At 38.4% G+C, this 19,423-nt stretch overlaps 1 protein-coding gene and 1 long non-coding RNA gene across 3 annotated transcripts; one reads left to right on the forward strand and one right to left on the reverse strand.

Annotated features, from left to right (window-relative positions):
* Positions 1 to 451: 451 nt before the first annotated feature.
* On the reverse strand, positions 452 to 8,851 carry grxcr2.L (glutaredoxin, cysteine rich 2 L homeolog). 2 transcript variants are annotated; one of them, XM_041586192.1, is made up of 3 exons: positions 8,421 to 8,851; positions 2,931 to 3,071; positions 452 to 2,323 (listed from the first exon to the last, which is right to left on the reverse strand). In XM_041586192.1, exons 1-3 carry the CDS (start codon positions 8,751 to 8,753, stop codon positions 2,144 to 2,146), a joined length of 654 nt encoding a protein of 217 aa, XP_041442126.1. In that variant the 5' UTR covers positions 8,754 to 8,851; the 3' UTR covers positions 452 to 2,143. The 2 variants fall into 2 exon arrangements, with proteins under 2 accessions (XP_041442126.1, XP_018107630.1); XM_018252141.2 differs by having other exon boundaries at positions 2,931 to 3,122.
* Positions 8,682 to 19,135, forward strand: LOC121401473. Its single transcript, XR_005966271.1, has 5 exons — positions 8,682 to 8,758; positions 15,731 to 15,892; positions 16,134 to 16,610; positions 17,435 to 17,563; positions 17,873 to 19,135. It is a non-coding gene; the product is annotated as an uncharacterized LOC121401473 (long non-coding RNA).
* Positions 19,136 to 19,423: the final 288 nt, after the last annotated feature.

The following is a 19,423-nucleotide window of genomic DNA, read 5'->3' on the forward strand; positions in this document are numbered from 1 at the left end:
GATTATCAACCAATCCAAGGCCTGCATATCTTCTAAAATTATCTAACTAATAAGCTTCTTGTAGGCCTTATAGAGTGATAGCAAAGCCATTCATTGGGGGAGTTTACTAAAAGGCAAAACATACATTGAAATAGGAAACTTTATTTTTCTTGTGGGGTATTTCTTGGCCTGCTTCAATGTTAAGGATAGGCATAAGAGGCACTTTATACCTGAAAATGTATGTTAGGGTCCTATTTGTGGAACCACTATTAAACAAAGAGAAGACAGGTATAGGGGCATTAAGAAAAATACTATGCAAGAAAGTGCTTTAGCTCTCTATTGCCAATTTATTGCAAATGGTTATGTGTTTAACAGGAAGCACCTAACCAAGTGAGACATTGTTAAGGGAGTAATCAAAACACGCTGCAAGCACAACACCAGAAGGGAAATAAACATACTACATCATATAACATTCGTTTGGTACCACTTTATATCAGTAACCAATCAAATTTACACATGTCCAGGGAAAAAGAGAAGTGAGTAATGACACATTAGGCAGCTGTTTAGGGTAACAACGAGTTGCTTTCCACTGTTTGTCTAATTAGCTGACTGATATAAGTAGGGTTTATCTTGCATTTTTACTTCCTTAAATACTAGAGATAAAGAACGGAGCACAATGCAAAAGCAGAGCTGAACTGCTGAGTTACTTTATTGCTCACACGACGTGTTTTAAAAGCGATAAAGCCTTTATCAAGTGACACTTGTCACACTAGCAATAAAATGATTCCGCAGTGCCAATGCTAAGCTCTTGTATTGGCATGTGCATTGCTTGGGAAGAAGTACTGCAGTATGCACACCAAGAGAGTTAAATTATTTGCTGTTTGAGGCAAACCACTCTTCCCATTATTGATATTCCCTTAAATAGGCAGTAAATAATGTGGGCACATATTACTGCTCACAGACTATCCTTCTCTGCATATGATCTGCCTACACTACATGGCCAGCTAATTCTACCTAGGTAAGAGTCTGTTCTATGCTTTTATTTCATAGCTATTCTGCAGTAATAATTTTTGTACAAATATGTTTCATGCACAACATACAAGGGTTCGTTGACAAACACAACTGCAAGTGTGGCTTGATAAAATGGACGCAAAATTGCACGTGCATCAACATCATTCATAATATGTAGTAATGCCAATAGCTACTTATTGTGCCAAGTGAATCACACAATACTACGCCATTTAAACTCAAATCGTGGAAATTTCCATCCATTTCCATCTCAACTTGTGCAAGTTTACCAAATGGACCTTACTTTTGTATCCACGTTGGTGTGTTGGGTGTTTGTACTTATTTAAATAACAGTTTTGGTGCAATATGGTGAGCTTTTCATTGCATTGATCTCCAACCAGTAGTTAGGGTTGCCTCCAAACTCCTTTAATACCGGTCACATAATGAATTCACATCCTGCATGGCTAATAAGCGATTCATTTAGATGCATGCTGCAGACCAAACTGATTTATGTGCAGCCATGCAGCTTGCATCTACTAATTAGTTATGCAGGATGTGGTTTCAGTATGTGGCCGGTATTCAAGGGGTGAGGTGGCAAACCTACCAGTAGTACTGAAATTCTTAAAGGAGAACAAACCCCCCTAAAGAGAAAAGGCCCATAGTCCATAACTGCAAAATGTGTCCCATCCAAAGTAGCACAGCGAAGCTCATGGACATCATCTTCCGCATCATCGGATCCTCTAAATACTAGACTGCTCCAACTGCACATGGGCCAAATAGCTCAGTGTCAGCATCCCCTTTCCGAAGAAAGATGCCGAATTAGGAGTGTGACATTCAGGGACACTTTTTGCAGTAATGGACTATGCAGGGAGGAAGCAGGATTGGGGACAATGGGTAGGGTAGTAGATGGGGCTTTCTCTTTTAGGGGGTTTAGTTCTCCTTTAACTCTTATCATTAACTGCATTTACTGATCAACCAAGGCACCATCTTTCTGCTCTTGAATTCTGTTTGACCTTAAATGCCGTGTTCCATAGTGTCTATCTGTATTTGTATGGTATCTCTGTATTGCACTCATATAGAACCTAGAGGTTGTATTTAAACATTATCATCTTGAGTATAAATGTATAGATAGGAAACAAAGGAATGTTTTAGAGTGTTAGTGACAGCATATCTGGCATGGCTGGCGTCCTTTCTCATCACAAGCAGGGCATCGCAAGGACTTATAAGACTCTTTAAAGCGGTTTGCCAACATGGAAAACTTGCTCCCATGGCACAAAGAACACGGAGTGCAGCCAGATCCTCTGCACTGGGGACACTGACAGCTCTCGTCATCTTCCTGAAAATACACACAGGAGATAACATGAGAAATATGTATTCTACTAACAATGGAAATCACAGCCATTGCAATAGTTACCTTTCTTTTGTGAAAAAATACAAGGAATGCATTATGTATTGTAAATGGGTTGGGCCACAAACAAATGGTGTAAAAATGCAGGAAGACAAAGTCAAGCGGGATGTACATGTAAAATTAGTTTTAGTGTAGTCACTCAAGTTTTGTTGCAATTTTTTCCCATGTTTGATTTAATAATAAACCAAATTTAGTGGAAAACCACTTATATGACAGTAGATCCCAGTAAAATCTGGGCCCCCCTGACTTAGTGGATTATGGGCAAGTGTAGTACAAGAATGGACTAGTCATCCTGAATGTTTGGGAACTGAGTTTTTCCGGATAAGGAATCTTTCTGAAAGTAAGACCTCCATACCTTAAGTCTACTAAAAAATCATATAAATCTGGGGGAAAAGGAACTGATTTTTTTTAAAAAAAAACAAGATAAGGAGGAAACAAAACCAAAGTTCACTTTGCAGATTAAGTTGAGTAAATGAATGAGGTGTAATGACTGTAGCAAACTTAACGTAAGTGAGCAGTAAATATGTAAAAATACCTGTATATTTTGCTCTTCGGGGTGTTTGTGTCCTTCTGTTAATGTAGAGGGTGGTTCCTCTTCATTCATTTGTCTCCTGCCTTTGTAGAGGCGGTTCTGGCTTTCAGGGGAACCCCTTTTGTCCACTGGAGTACGTATAATCTTTAAATTATTGGTATAGATTATGATCGTGCTGAAGTCTATCACATCACTCTAAAAAAAGCAATAGTACAAGCAGTAATAAAATATAGAACAAATACAATGGCTCGCTTTGGATGCAAAACACCAGTTTTTTTACTGGCTGACATTTTACCCAGAATTCCAATGTAATTGTGATTACACTCAATGGGTCCCTATTGTGCATGCTGTGTACAATTATGCTGTATTTCCACCAGAAACACAGTGTTAAAAGCAGTGTAAAATAAATAAAAATGCGTATTTTCTTTAATGCCGCCAGATCAGCATACAGGTATGGAACCTGTTATCCAAAATGTTTGGGACCTGAGGCTTTTTGGATAACGGATATTTCTGTAATTTGGATCTTCACTACTACAAAAATAATTTTGCCTCCAATAAGGATTAATTATATTTTAGTTTGGATCAAGTACAAGACATTCTTTTATTATTACAGAGAAAGGGAAATCTTTTTTAAAAAAAATTATTATTTGGATAAAAGAGTTTATGGGAGATGGCCTTCCCTTAATTTGGAGCTTTTTGGATAACAGGTTTCCTGATAAAGGATCCCATATAATGGCAATAAATGGGAACATTTCAGGTGGCAAGTAAATTCTGATGGTAAAAAAATGGAGTAAGTGGCAATGGATGGTCATCATCTTTAAAACAGTGTGCTTTTCATGCTGAATTTTTAAGTGAAAAACATTTGATCCAAAAATTAATACAGAACATGAGAAATATGGCATTTTTACATAGTGATACAAAGTGCTAAACTGGATGCAATATTAAGCATATTTAGACACACTTCGGAAAGATACTTGTGTACATGCTCTTTGCAAAATGCAGTGCCAATAAGCTCCTTCAGTCTGCTTTGATGAATCACGTGCAACTAAAGAGCTTGTACCTGGGGTAATTCCAGAGTTCTCGGAATATGGACAGTCATATTTTTTTGCTTCAAAAAAAGTCTTTATTGGCTTCACTTTAAAACAGGCAAAAGGATCAAAAAACCTGACAAATTTTGGGCTCTTATGCCTTTAATTTTCAGCAAGGGTTCTCTTGTATCAGTATGTGCACTTGTACCACCCCAAAATTATGCCTTTCCACAACCATTTAAGGGGCGTTAAATTACCATTTTGTAAATTACATAGTAGCCTATTCTTATCAACATTATCCACTGTTTATACTGTATATGCTATTTAATAGCGTTTTTTGAATTATTCATAAATGCTCATAAGTGGTTAACGGGCCACCAACCCCAGTAACCAAGATTCTGATCTGCAGCTTCAGTTTTATTGTTGCTGTTACTCTTCGTGGGAACTATGTTTAAAAATATGAAGATGACTTTTTTTTATTATAGTTACAAATATAAACAATCGCCCTGGCCTGCATACATCCTCCAAAGACCTTTTGCTGTATTCTGTTGTCAGCTACACTGTGCCCTACAGTAAATTTTGCAAATTGATTGTGTTGTGGAAAGAGCCTGTTTTTTTTATTCAGTTCACAGTGATATACTGTTTTTCAGATGTGATTAGAAGCAAAGTAAACTAACTGCGAGCCGCCAGACTCCTGGCTTCATATATTATATCATATAAAGATATAAGTATTGGGAAAATGCTTAAAGTTCTCATTTACATATCTAGAGTACTCAAGTTAAGATTCTCGGGGCTTTAAAATATGAAACATCACGATGAATGAGATAGGAATGGATGTTTTATGTGTTTTTCCATAGGAGCATAAAAAGTGTTTGTTTTGCTTTACCATGCAAGTCTTGTAAGGTTTCAGTTTAGAATAATTTCTACAATCTGCTTTCAAGTGATCATATGGGGTCAGACTGGAGGCAAATAAGCAGTGTTCTGGGGAGACTCCAACAAAGTCCTTGGGTTTAACTCTAACCATGTTGTTATATATTAGAAATGACCTACAACTCATATCTCGCAGAAACTTAATGACTGAGAATGATGGGATTTGTAGGTCATTAACAGTTGGCGTCCTATAGTTCTTTCATCTTTAAATTAAATTCTTGTGCCTTTGAAATACCAACAGGCATATAATTAAATGAAATGAAAACTATCATAAAGGAGAGATAAAGATTGCCAAGGGTTTTACAGTGTTGGAAAGTATTATACCATGCATTGCAGGTTTGGATTAACATGACTGTATACATTCTAGAAACCCTGCTTTAATGCATAGGATTGCAACTTTGTTGCTGGAATTTACATCTATCTATTGCATGCCATATTTTTCTGCTCGGTTACATTTATCCATTTAGAACATCATACTATTATATTTTGTGGGTAATGGATCCGCTTCTGTCAACTGATCATCACCCCTTTCTGTCCCATCCCCTCTGTTCTGCTTAATAGTGAGCATTGATGCTGCCTTGCCTGAGTGTAATCTGGCCATAGCACTTTCTGCATGGGTTTATATAATTTCCCCATGTCTGCTGGCTCACCCCCAACACATGTCCCAAAATCATGGGAAGTTAATTGGCTCCTGATAATATCAACCCTAATGTGAGTGTGATAAGGAAGGAACTTAGATAATATGCTGCCTTATATAAATAAAATAATGTTTTGTTGAACAAAAGGTCTGTGTCTCTGTTCCACACTGCCCTGATGGCATGCTGCACAATTTTGCCACCTCTTTTGTACTTCTTCATGTGATTTGTTTTAGCTGACAGTATGAGGACCTCAGTATCCACAGTAACAACCTTCCGCTCAATAGGAGCTTTTTCTATTCTGATGAAACAATGGAGATGGGACTTAATGCATAAAACAATAAGACAGACAGGAGTGCAGGGGCATGGTACACAGATAAGTCAATTATTCAGGAGCCAGTACAAGTGTGGTCCATATATATTGCTTTAAGTGTTTTTCTCCCTTTTTGTAGTGCTTTATTGTAGTATTAATATACATATGGAAAGTTCTCTCTGTAATCCTACGGTATCAACTAACAACTACAGCTTACAAAACCACACATATGATACAGTATCTGGGGTGCTTTGTCATCATATTACACCAAACTCACAGGTCTTTGGTGATGAACAAAAAATACAAGTTTATTGAACTGACCGAAACATTGGTTCAATAAACTTATATTGACCTTTGAGTTTGGTGTAATGTGATGTTTTATAATCTACAGACTCCTGCACCCAGGCATATAACCTTGTTTAACGGAGTGCACACTTTTGGTATGGGACATGTTATCCAGAGTGCTCAGGACCTGGGGTTTTCCAGATACCGGATCTTTTGATCATTTGGCTCGTCATACCTTAAGTCTACCAGAAATCATGAAATCATTAAATAAACCCTATAGGCTGATTTTGCTTCCAATAAGCATTAATTATATCTCAGTTTGGATCAAATACAAGATACTTGTACAAGGTACAAATAATTCAGATCTTTCTGGATAAAGGGTTTCTGGATAATGGATCCCATTCTTGTATATATAAACCAGTATCATAAAAACAGACATACTCCCAAACTTCATAATGCAATGAAAAAAAGGAAATAAATTTACTGTCAATGTTTCGGCCCCATTTGGGACCTTTCTCAAGACTTAACATGATAACATTAAGGGGCACATTTATCAAGGCTCGAAGTGAATTCGAGGGAATTTTCAAAGTAAAAAAAATTCAAAGTAATTTTTTGGATACTTCGACCATTGAATAGGATACTACGACTTCGAATTTACTTCAAATTCAATTCGAAGTAAAATAGTTAGAATATTTGATAATCAAAGTACTGTCTCTTTAAAAAAAACTTTGACTTCAATAGTTTGCCAAATTAAACCTGCCGAAGTGCTATGTTAGCCTATGGGGACCTTCTACAAACTTTTTCCAAGTTTTTACACATCGAATTAAAATCCTTAGATCTATCGCTGAAATCCTTCGAAACGTTCGATTGGAAAGATTTTAATTGGATCGATCGATTGCCAAATTTGTTGAAAAAACTTCTAAGTCGATATTCGAATTCGAAGTATTTAAATTCGATGGTCGAATTTCGAAGTATTTTCAACTTCGAAATTCGACCCTTGATAAATCTGCCCCTAAGTCTTGAGAAAGAGAGACCGAAACTTTGACAATAAATTTCTTTCCTTTTTTTCACCGCATTATGAAGTTCCGGAGTGCATCTGTTATTATGATACTGGTCTATTTCCCATGGGACTGCACACTGGCATGAACTGTGTTGGATCAGAGTGCACCAGGTATGCACAGTGGAATAAACCAACACTAATAAGAAATATTGGAGTGCTTATCTTCTTTTTCGCTATATATAAATATATATATATATATATAGAGATATAGCTAGATACACACACACATGTATATACACACCATTAAGCATTTTGCTCCTTTTACCCAAAAACCCATCTTGAAATCTTGTTTTTTTCAGCAATCTCTCTACTTTGTCAACATGTCAACTTCAATTCTATAAAATACATCTTTTCTATTCATTTACTAGGGGAAAAAACTCTGCAAGATGGATTTGATGTTAAGGGCTTCCCAAAGTATTCAAGGCTTGAAGTCTAGGGTTACCAGACATCCCTATACCTCAGATGTCTAGGGTTTCGGTTTTCCCAAACAGTTTCATGTTGTGTTGTTAATGTGTTGTTGCCACAGTAAGGCTGGTAGTTACTGAATAACAAAAATCCAGATATTATTTAATATCACATCTCTATAACTTTTTTATGTATCTTTTATGTGCCTAACGCAATAACCTTGCCCCAGAGCAAATTCTTCAGAAAAGTTTTAAAGGCCCACCATACAAACCACATGTAAGCATAGGAGGAAGTTACACCCTTTTTGCAATAAGCTGGACCATGAATTGCTCATTTCTACTTACTGTCATGGAAATTTGACAACACTTAATTGGAGACAAGGCTGATAACATTGTGTTCTATAGTGTTACGACTGACAGTCAACGGTATCTAGGATTTTCAATCGGAATGAATGATGCCAAATTCATTTGATTTAAATATTGTATATGCAAATATTGTATATGACAGTACCTATTGTGCTTTGTTTAGAGAACATCTACTCAAATTTTTTTCCTAGTAAATATCCCCCTACATTTCCAAATGATCCGAAAACAGGGAGACCATAAAACCATGGTAATTCTGCTGTGAAACTTTGTCCAGCTAGTTTTCCTATTGCTTCAAAATAACATGATCATAAATACCTTTGCTGTTTATTTCAAGTTCCTGCACCAACGTTTAGTATCTATGATGTATAAATGTATATCAACCAAAATGTTGTCAAACCATGATAGAATTTAAATCAAATCAATGAAAAAGTAATGTAATATCTGTGCATCATGCAAGATTCTTTTTACTTACAGTCTGGTTAATTCCATGGCCATCCGACAAGATTGAGTCACCTGATAATCTATAAGTAGTACCGTCTCTGAAAACACTTATTCTTTTGGCTGTCAGATGGGTAGTTGGATAGAACCGTGGATGGACCTCTCCTGAGCTGTAATATTGCTCAGAGTGTTCAAAACTTTCATGTACAAAGCTATGTGGATATTCTTCATCCGGAGACTCCAGTTCATGGCCATCTTCAAACACCTGCTTCAAAACCCTTCCGCTGTACGCTGACGATATTTTAAACCTCACTTTACGAGGCCTCTCTTCATGTCGTTGGCTTAATTTTCTCTGAAGTTCCTCCATGAACGGTGAGCTGAAAGGGTTTCTTTATCATTAATTTTGTTTTACTGTGAAGCTGTGTGCCTGCATCTTGTAGAATAAACTTTCCAGTGCTCTCTTTATGCCTTGCTGCATGCATGAATAATACATTAGGGGCTTAATATTCTCTCATGTAACAGTAGAATCCACGGGACCTTATTAAGAATTAATTGGGACTCATGAAAAAAGTAATAGAATATCATTGGGGTTGAGTACAGCACCTTACTTCTGCTCCCTCTAATTGTGCAAGAGTTGGATAGCAAACACTGCAAACGCAACAGGGCAAAGATGAAATAAAGTTGGAAAGTTGTTAACCTCTTGTGCTCATTCTTTATGTACATGATTATTTTAATGAATATGAAGCTTTTTTCAATTTGTTGCTAGTGTTCGTCATATAACTATTAAAGCTTGTGTAAAGAAATAAATGTTATAAGGGGGTAATTGGGCTGCAGCAGAGCTCAAAAGTGCAGTACAAAATGCTGAACATGCTCAGTGTGGGAGACAACATTCGATAGAGCATTCAGTAGATTGAGATGGCACCCTTGATCTCTGCTCTGCTACTCTCCTTTTTTCAACAGGCAATACAAACGTGGAACATATGGGGGTGCATACCGGTGGGGATTATGTAGGGAGGGAGAGCTGTCAGCAAATACTAAGGTTTTCGTGATTCAAAATCTTTTGGGGTTTTAAGTAGCAGCAGCCAGGATGACTATTCTACAATGTCTACAGGCCAAGGGAGCTAGCTGCAACATATTTTATTAAAAGGTAACATAAATTGGACTGACTGAAGGCAACAATTCAAAAAGAAAATTGAATGGGATGTTTTCCAGCACAGAAAAAGAGCCAGAAAAATTTCATGAAAGATTTACTTTTACGACAAGCTTTTTCTTCAACTTGGAAGTATTAATTGACAATACACTTCAAAGGCTTTTAAAGAGAACTAAACCCTTACATTGAATATGGTAAAAATGCCATATTCTACATACTAAACTTATTGTACCAGCCTAAAATGTCAGCATCTTAATAGTAGCAATGATCCAGGACTTCAAACTTGTCACAGGGGGTCACCATCTTGGAAAGTGTCTGCAACACTCACATGCTCAGTGGGCTCTGAGCAGCTGTTGAGAAGGTAAGCTTAGGGGTCATCGCAAATTTACAAGCAGAAAATGTGGTTTGTCTGTAATATAAGCTGATGCTACAGGGCTGATTATTAAATGCTGGTGCTAATTGCACTGGTTTCTGAGCTGATATGTAGTCATGATCTGAAGTACTAATCACCTAATATTGTGACATTTCTATTCTATATATGCAGTATATTGTGAGTTGGTCCCTAAGCTCAGTAAGTGACAGCAACACAGAGCATGTGCAGTGAATAATCAGAAAAGAAGATGGGGAGCTACTGGGGCATCTGTGGAGGCAAGATCCTCCCTACTAAAGGACTGTGGTTGTCTTGGGCTGGTACAGAAGCCCAAAACATAATGTACAACATTTCTAGCCTACTTCTTTAGTTAAGCTTTAGTTCTCCTTTAAACAAGTGACCAGTAAATGCTTCCTGCCTATGGGTTAGGAGTTGATTAGACCAGAAGCAAACGTTGCTCTGTTTATTACATTTCCCAATGTACAACTTATTTGTTAACATAGTGCAAAGCTCAAAGTGCAAACTGGCCTTCTTTTTATTACCCACAACAAAGTGTTTTTTTTTATAGAATTTCAGCATAATAGTGGACACCCATTATGAAGCAATATTTGTAGTAGTAACAAGGAATAGCCTATGAGGCAGGTATGCTGATTAAAAGAAATGTAATTGTATTTAAGTGCAAATAAATTACTTTTGAGCAGCATACCTGCCTCATAGGCTATTCCTTGTTACTACTACAAATATTGCTTCCGGTTGAACCTGTACCTGTTGGCGGGGTACATTACAAGGGAGAAGCCGACAAATCGCTTAAAGAACACAAGGTAACAGTCACCCCTGCATAATGGACACCCATTATGTTGTTTCCACTGCACCAATATGGATTTAAATTATAATCCATCATTGGTGGCATACATTTTGTACTTTCATGTATGTACCAGTGGCATCACTTCGAGTGCATTGTTAATAATGGCATTATCATCTAATTCATCAAATTACCGCTTTTGACTCGACCCCATTGCCAGAACTAGGGGTAGACAGAAGAAGCACCTGCCTAGAGTGCAATGATGAGGGGTGCTGGCCCAGAACCTTTTGAAGAGTTTTCTGCCTACCTCGTCTCGGGTTTCTTGCTCCCACTGCCTTCTACGCTTGTAATCACCCCTCCTGCACACAATGTTACAGGTGCCCAGCTGAGTTGCCTTTGGCACCCTGTTGGCTTGGCCCACCTCTGCATGTATGAACACAAGTACCCTCCCTACTTGCATTTAAACAGGTAACTAGTAAATTCTACCTTCTGATTGGTTACTAGGGGTTACTGCCCCTGGGCAAAATGAGTACCTTTTATTACATAACCCTAATAATGTCTTATGTAGTTATCATATAACAGTCTTTTGGATATGGCAGCATTACTGATAGTAAATGCTACTCTATCCAAGTCCATCCCACCATGTGAAAATACTTATCCATTCCAGTCACATGGAAGGCGTTGTCAATGTATATATCTGATAAGTAACTGCAAACAGAATTGTGGAATCACACCAACATTTAACATGACGTATGATCATAGCAGTCTCATTATTACCCACTTAAAAAAGCAGTTGAGCATGATTCATTGAGCATGAAGTCACCTTATTAGCATGCATGGATAAAGGCTATAACCCGTAATGAAAGCCTGAATGTTGACAGTGTGTAGGATTTTGTAAACATATTTATATTCATCAACACTAACCCATGTAAATGTACATGGAATAGCAAATGCTGATATAAGAAAAAGCAACACAGAATGTCACGTTGAAAAGGTTTGCTCATAATGCCCTGGAATGGTTTTTATTATTATGCAATTAAGAAGCTTTTTAAAATAATGACTTGACTAACTCTTGAGTAACTACTACATTAAATAAGCAAATGGGTTTAATTCTGCAATTTTATTTCTGTGATAATTACAAGGCTCTTAGATATATGAATATTCACTCACAGATCATCACACACTATGATCCGCACAGTGTAGAACTGCAATGGCTTCTGTGAATAAATTAAGAAATACAGCATTTTTAATGCAATACATGGCATGAATGTGTTGGAAAGTTATTTATTTAATGCATTTCTGACTTCTAGTTGCTACAGATTCCTGTATAGTCAGACGACAGGTGCTACATAGACACAGACACCTGGCAATGTTTTACGTTTGTGCAGCACAACTGCACAGCACTTATTTAAAAACATAAATCGCACAAGTGTGCCCATAACAATTTTTCAGCAATTAGTTTTGATCTGTATAGCAGTTTAAAAATTAAAGCAAAGTAGTGACTTCTTGCTATGGGCAATTGCACTAGAGAAATGTAGCACCTGAATTGTAGCTTATTAAATTAGCAGTAAAGTCCCCGAAATGACATTCATAGACTTTAGCTCAGCAATCAGGGGCATAACTACAGAGGAAGCAGACCCTGCAGCTGTAGGGGGACCCAGGAGGTATAGGAGTCCCATTTTCTTATACCCGCACCCCACCCATACCCATGACCCGCAACCCAAAATTTTCCCCCACTGATCAGCTACCCAACCCGCAATAGGCCAAGTTACCTTCCGACCCGGGACATGCGAAACCGGACGTGATGTCACTTTGGACAGGAAGTGACGTCACTCCGGTGCCATATCCAAAAGAAAATAGAAAAAGAACTGCTACAACTACAGGGGATGGTGGGAGAGCTCATGAATGATGTACAATGATGTACAAGTATGAGTGCCTAAAAGTAGGGATGCACCGAATCCAGGATATGGTTCAGGATTCCGTCAGGATTCGTTTTCGGCCAAATCCTTCTGCCCAGCCGAACCGAATCTGAATCCTAATTTGCACATGCAAATTAGGGGCGGGGAGGGTAATCACGCAACTTTTTGTCACAAAACAAGGAAGTAAAAAATGTTTTCCCCTTCCCACCCATAATTTACATATGCAAATTCGGATTTGGTTCGGTATTCGGCCGAATCTTACAAGAAGGATTCGGGGGTTTGGCCGAACCCAAAATTGTGGATTCGGTGCATCCCTACCTAAAAGTTTCCAGAGCCCTTTATTGCAAAATGTTTCCCCCATCACAGTTGCCAGCACTCTAAATGGAGGATTCATTTCACAATGAAACTGCAGGGTCTAGGTGCATGACCTAATTGCAGTAAGTATTTTTTTTTTTTTGCATAATATTGTATGTGTATCATAGTACAATTCTTCCTTAGCTATACGAGAATATTTATTGAATTTCATGGAAAAACACTTTATTTCATGTTGCCCAAACTTGTCATCCAGTTGAACAGGCAAAAAAACACTTTCGGCTCATAATGAAGAAGCACTTTTCTGTACATGCCCAGAGCAGTAACTGACCAAAATCAATATTTATTATGGGTAGAGCAGATTTCTCCCTTGGAAAAAAATACCTTAACCTTATCACCGTTTTTTAACTTTAGGACACAAACAAATTGCATCAGGGCCTGGTAGAGAGCATTGCTGTGGATATACAACATAATCCACAGCTCTCTCTCGTCTACTACGTATTTTGTCATAGCCTTTGGATTAAAGGATAAGTCAGATTTGTATAAAACGCTCAGTGATGAGATATGTTTCACAGGTGGCCAGGATCTGTAACTCCCAAGATAACACCATTCACTGCTGTGTGCAGCCTGTCCTCATGTAATAGCAAATATGATCAATTGAACTCTGTCATTTCTTTTGATTTGATCAGCTACAGTACTTTTAAAAGCTATTTAGCTGCTCCACAGTTCCTTGCCATGCATAACATGTTGCTGAAGGCTACTTCTGTGGCTTTAATTCTCTTAATGCCCTTCAATGGTGGGAGGGGGGTCCTCAACTTTTTTCCTTACAAAATCCACACCCAATGGAAAGAGTTCCAGGGGGTTGCCAAATAAGGGCTGCCATTTGCTATTTCGTAAACCCATGTGGATGGCCAGCTTAAAAGAGGTCCTATTTGGCAGTAACACAGCAAAAGAACAGGACTATTTGGCCAAAAGTATTAAAAAAAGTTAAAAAAAAGTATTTTATTCACCATAGTTAAAAGTATAAGTACATCTCCATAGGCCCTACGCCATATGTTATCTAAGCCGAAAAAAAGTGATCAAAATGCTTATGTAGTGATGTGAAAATCTTAGACACCCTTGCACATTACAGACAGGCACATCCCTAGTTATATGGATGCCTAAAAGGTCCTTATGGGGACTTTGTGCTTATGTAACCCCTGTAGTACTTGCAGTGTACACCAGATGGCACTGTGCCAGAGTATAAAAGGTTTAGGACCCATGAGGTCTGGGTCCATTGCTTTAGCCCAACCAAGCAGGCTGGAAGGGAATGGTTAGTGTCGACCCTAGGCGCCTTGGCCCTAGTAATTAGACAGCTATACTCATTTAAAGATCACTCAAATTCACTAAGATGCGAAGTTGCGCCAGGCGCAACTTCGCCGCACTTCGCCAGGCGAAGTTTCGCCAGGGCTCCGCAAATTCACTAAAATCCGAAGTTGCGCACAGGGGTAGCGTAAGGTTGCGAAGTTGCGCTAGCGTTGATTCGCTATATAAAGCGAAGTTGCGCTAGCGAAGGCTAATTTGCATACAGCGCGAAATTCAAATTTCAATGGAGGAACACGTATCTGCACTACAAATGCCTAGAAAACCTTCAAATCTGCAAATAAAATTTTTATTTTGCCCTACACATGTGCCCACTGTCTAGGTAAGTTGCCATGAGTCAGGAAATGTAGGGGGGAGGAAGGGGAGCCCCAAAAGCCCCAACATTTTTTCGATCTTTTTCAGCCTATCACCCATCACGCCACGCCAGCGTTTTTTGGGACTTAGAAAAAATTTTGACTTTTTTTGAAACAATCCCTATCTACTCTATTGCGCTTCGCCAGGTCTGAGGTGGCGTTCAGTACACTGCGCAAGTGTAAGATTGCAAGAGTGCAAGATTCGCCTGGCGTAAGGTTGCGAAGTAACACTAGCGAAACTACGCCAGCTTTCGTTAGTGAATTTGCGCAGTAGCGAAAATGCCAAACGCTAGCGAATTAACGCTAGCGTTCGGCGCTTCGCGCCTTAGTGAATTTGTCCCTAGGAGTGATAGAGAGGCTAGATAGTTGGGCAGCTCAAGGCTCCGCCGAGGAGATTAGAGGGATTAAGATCCCAGGGTATTACTGACCCTTACTGAGTAAGGACTAAAGTGTTGAGATAGGGATGATAGGAATTCCCCTAGTCTGCCACTGGAAGATATCCTGAAAACTGGGCAATACCTCTCACATCCTGCCAACATACTCTCTGCTGTGTATTCCCTAGCCTGTAGGGATTCAGCCTATACGTGCTGCGAGTATATGCTTCCTTTATGCTGCTGTGTATGTTCTATACTCCATTGTGGATCTATGTGCTGAATGATCTATGTGCTATTGTTTAATAAATACAGTTCTATGTTCAACTGTTAAAGGGGAAGGAAACCTAGTTGGCGCAAAAACCCTCCCCCCCTCCCATGTGTTGCCCACCCTCCCTCCTCATCCCTGGCCTACCCGTCCCGCTGGGCAAATGCCCCTAACTTGTTACTTACCCTTCTGTGCAGGTCCAGTCCAGGGAGTTCACAGACGACATCTTCTTCCACGCGATCTTCTTCCTGCTTTCTTTCCTGATATTTTTAAAGAAAATTATAACTGTTTTCTTCTATCTTAGATCTTTTAATATACACCAGTATATATATATATCAATCAGTATATATATATCAATCATGTGCGTTTATTACATACACAAAGTCCTCGAAAGAGACTTATCTATGTATTTACATTATTCTCTTTGCCTTTCTCAGGTCATGCTGGCTTCATTAAAAGACAGGAGATCAAAAGTGGCAGTTAAAATCATAAAGAAGAATCCCGGGAGTATCAGCAACATCCAGACTGAGGCAAATATACTGAAGATGACAAGCGGAGGCCCATACCTGTGTCACGGATATGCCGCTTTTCAAACACAGGTACAAATCTGCCAAGAACTTGGTATATTTATTTGTCTGTATCTGACATAAAATATAGTATCATACAGAATAATATAATATCGTAATTTATTTATTTACATTTAGTGAACACATAATACTGCCCTTACACACATTACATTAGCCCTGCTTGCCTTGCACTACCCACAGTCACCTTCAAACTGGATTTCTATAGAGAATAATGTAATCACTGATATTTTAATCTCTTTCCTTTTGTACCCAGCGGCATGTCTTCCTCATCATGGAGTATGTCAGCGGGGGAAGCCTGAGGGATCAGCTGGAGAGTCACAGCCCACTGGACATGACCAGAGTGGAGTAAGTGGCACATGGAGGAATGTGGTAAATGGGAACATCCTGCATTTCAGAGGTTACATGGGGAGGGCCTCACGTATCCTAGCAACCAGGCACTGGGTTTATATACAGACTTTCATGTGATGTAGGAGGGGGGCTGAATAAAAAGATAATTGATAAAAATGTTTTTCCCTTAAAAAAGGTTCCAATCTGCAGAAATAGTTTGTGGTCTCCAGTTCCTTCATAACAACAGCATCGTTCATAGGTCAGTATATGTATGCTATTTCACTCCTCTTCTTGTTCTGAATTATTGTGTTTTTATTTTTATTACAGGAGTCCAAATACAAAAAAAATCTGAGCAACCCTCAAGCAGCCGTTAGTTTAGAAGTGCTATTATTCACAATTACAGGTATGGGATCTGATATCCAGAATGCATTATATCCAGAATGAATTATCTTAGTTATTATAAAGTACAAGGTACAGGTATGCAATCCGTGGAAACCCTTTATCGAGAAAGCTTTGAATTATGGGAAGGCTCTCTTCCTTAGACTCCATTTTGTGCAAATAATCCAAATTGTTTAAAATGATTTCCTTTTTCTCGGTTTTAATAAAAGAGTATGTTGTACTTGATCCAAACTAAGATATAATTAATCCCAGCCTATTGGGTTCCATACACTCTTTTGCTGCTTAAAAATTCTTCTGAAAGTTATGAAGATGCCTGAATCTACATAAACCACCCCTTGTTAATATTTGACAGCTTCATGAGAGCCACTGACTTTAATGTAGCTTCCTTCTATGCTGCATTAAGCCTTAACTCTAGTTTGTACCCAGAGTAATGTCAGTCCAGGTTGTGGTAAATCCCCTCAACTTTATAGTTAAACTCCTCCACCCTCCATGAATACTGATAAAATGATAAGAAAAAAGGACCTGCTACTCTAGTTTCAGTGTGTATGTTTCCCTTTGGAACATACTAACTGCGAGGATTTAAACAAAAATCAGAAATGCCCCATTACTACTGGATATGCACCAGGAAATCTTGTTTTGAATTGAAACGTCCTAAAACCCAATACTATAATGTTTAACTTTTAATCCCTACTTAGTTCTACCCATTTCAATTTCAGATATTTGCCATATTCAGTGTCCTGTAGCAGTCTTTACATTTACATTACTGGTGGGTTCATTACACAGACTAACATCTGCAATATTCAAATAAAAGTTTATTTGTTCCTTTAGCTACTAGAGAAGAATCCTGATTGGCGCCTTGGTGTGTATGGCAATATCAGACAGCACCCATTCTTTTCAGCCATTGACTGGGAGGAGCTGGAATGGCAGCTAGTACCACCCCCTTTTGACCTTGGAACAGTAAGTACATGGCTGCTGAACTTCTTATACCTATTGGACAGAAAATAGAAATAGGTATTTGATATATATGATGAAACAAGCAACTCAAGAGAAATCAAAGGTGATCTAAATTAAAAACATTACTTTATCTAAATTTACTCAGCATGCTTTTCAAAGAAATTTTGGCTTTGAAATACCTGTATAGAATGCAGAACATTAGGATGTGCATAACCTTCTGTTGGACTGGCTGATTACTTTCATAGTTCAAATACCTTTACTGAATATTTAATATCATTAAGGCTAAATAGTGTTTTTCACCTTTCTTTACAGTCATCAAGGGAGCAGATGAAGCCATATGAAAAAAGGCTCTATCGTTCCTGGAGTCCCAGAAAAACAACTCATTGGGGGACACAATAAACATTCCAGGCCTTTCCTTCATAAATTATAGTTGACAGGATTAGGTTTCTAAGGCTCAGTCATGCGATTCCATCAGCATGAAATATCAGTGACCATCATTCATGGACTTCAGAACAAGAACATCTCCACCTGCTGCATGGAGACACATCATACTCTGCATTGCCTGGTCATACCATATGATCCAGTGCCACCTGGGAAACACCTTCTAGACCTCACCCAGTAGCATCGGGTGTGTATTTATATTTATTTAGAGCGAATGGTATGTGATTGTGTGAGAGTATGTGAGATACAAAAGGCTAAGGACGTAACATGGCACACAGAAATGGCTCCTCTTATAGGAACCAAATTTCAGCAGGTTCTGCTGTCTGTCCGTGAAGCCCATACCCTGCTTTTAATCCACAGACAACTGATCCAGGTCAGGAAGAGTTTTTTTCCCTTCTGTAGCAAATTGGCCCCCGCTTCAGATGGGTTTTTCCTTCCTCTGGATCAGTTGGAATGTTCAAAGGGTTTTGCTTCACAGACATGTCTTTATCAGCCTCCATAGTTATATTATTATTATTTTACTATTGTTATAATGTTAATGTTAAGTATTATATATGTTATAAGAGGCAAGGCCTGTTACGCCTGGAATAAATGGTGTGTGAATGGCCAGTAACATGGTTGAAGCCTTGACGTGTCATTACTGCTCACATGAGTATAAACATTTGCTAATTCAACCAATTGTGAGACTGGAACATTGTCAGAAAGTGCATTTATTTCAGTCCAATCACAGGCATTTCAAAACTTTCAGAAGTTTAGATCAACTTCATAATCATGAAGACGATATATAGGAGTCTGTAAGTTAATGTGCCAGATATTGTTCAACCAAACCACATAAGAGTACAATTTGACATGTGGGACCTCATACCATTCCAGACATTTAGACAATAGTGTAACATTATTTTGTTCCCTTGTATCAGAACCCTGCAGCTCAATGAGTTGCTGAGTACAAAATTGCTATGAATATGATAACATTATCTATTTATCTTTCTCTGTCTCTTAGGCTTAAGGGTTGTAAAGCAATAATTAGTGATATAGTGCTGATATCTAACTTTCTGCTATACAGGAACCGTACTTAAAGGAATTAATATGAAATATATTATAATGCAACTAGATACCTATTTTCATATAATAGAATATTATCAGCTCGAATAACTAAACATTACACATTGTTTTTGTTATTAAACAATATCTGTTTTTTGGTAATCGTGTCCCTTCTGTTATTGTAACTCTGTGGTTAAAAATTCAGCTCCAGGTGCAGAGCACAACACCAACAGGTACAAGGCCATCCTTTTCTTACCGCAGGCGAGCTGTTGCAGCCTTTTGTGACATTAGTCCCTCCGCTGGAGCTTTTTTTTTCAAGTAGGGCAGGAGTAAGTGTCTCAGGTCTCCATAACACTTGTGCGCATTAATCCCAAAAAGGCT

This window comes from Xenopus laevis, chromosome 3L (genome assembly GCF_017654675.1).
Source record: "Xenopus laevis strain J_2021 chromosome 3L, Xenopus_laevis_v10.1, whole genome shotgun sequence".
NCBI classification, from domain to species: Eukaryota; Metazoa; Chordata; class Amphibia; order Anura; family Pipidae; genus Xenopus; species Xenopus laevis.

Bases quoted from the DNA above. Each gene is read 5' to 3' on its own strand.
- grxcr2.L (XM_018252141.2), bottom strand. From the start codon at position 8,753: ATGGAGGAACTTCAGAGAAAATTAAGCCAACGACATGAAGAGAGGCCT. The intron at 3,123-8,420 runs GTAAGTAAAAAG...TGCTTTTTTTAG, and splicing joins GCCATGGAATTAACCAGACT to AGTGATGTGATAGACTTCAG. The intron at 2,324-2,930 runs GTATTTTTACAT...GTGTATTTTCAG, and splicing joins CCGAAGAGCAAAATATACAG to GAAGATGACGAGAGCTGTCA.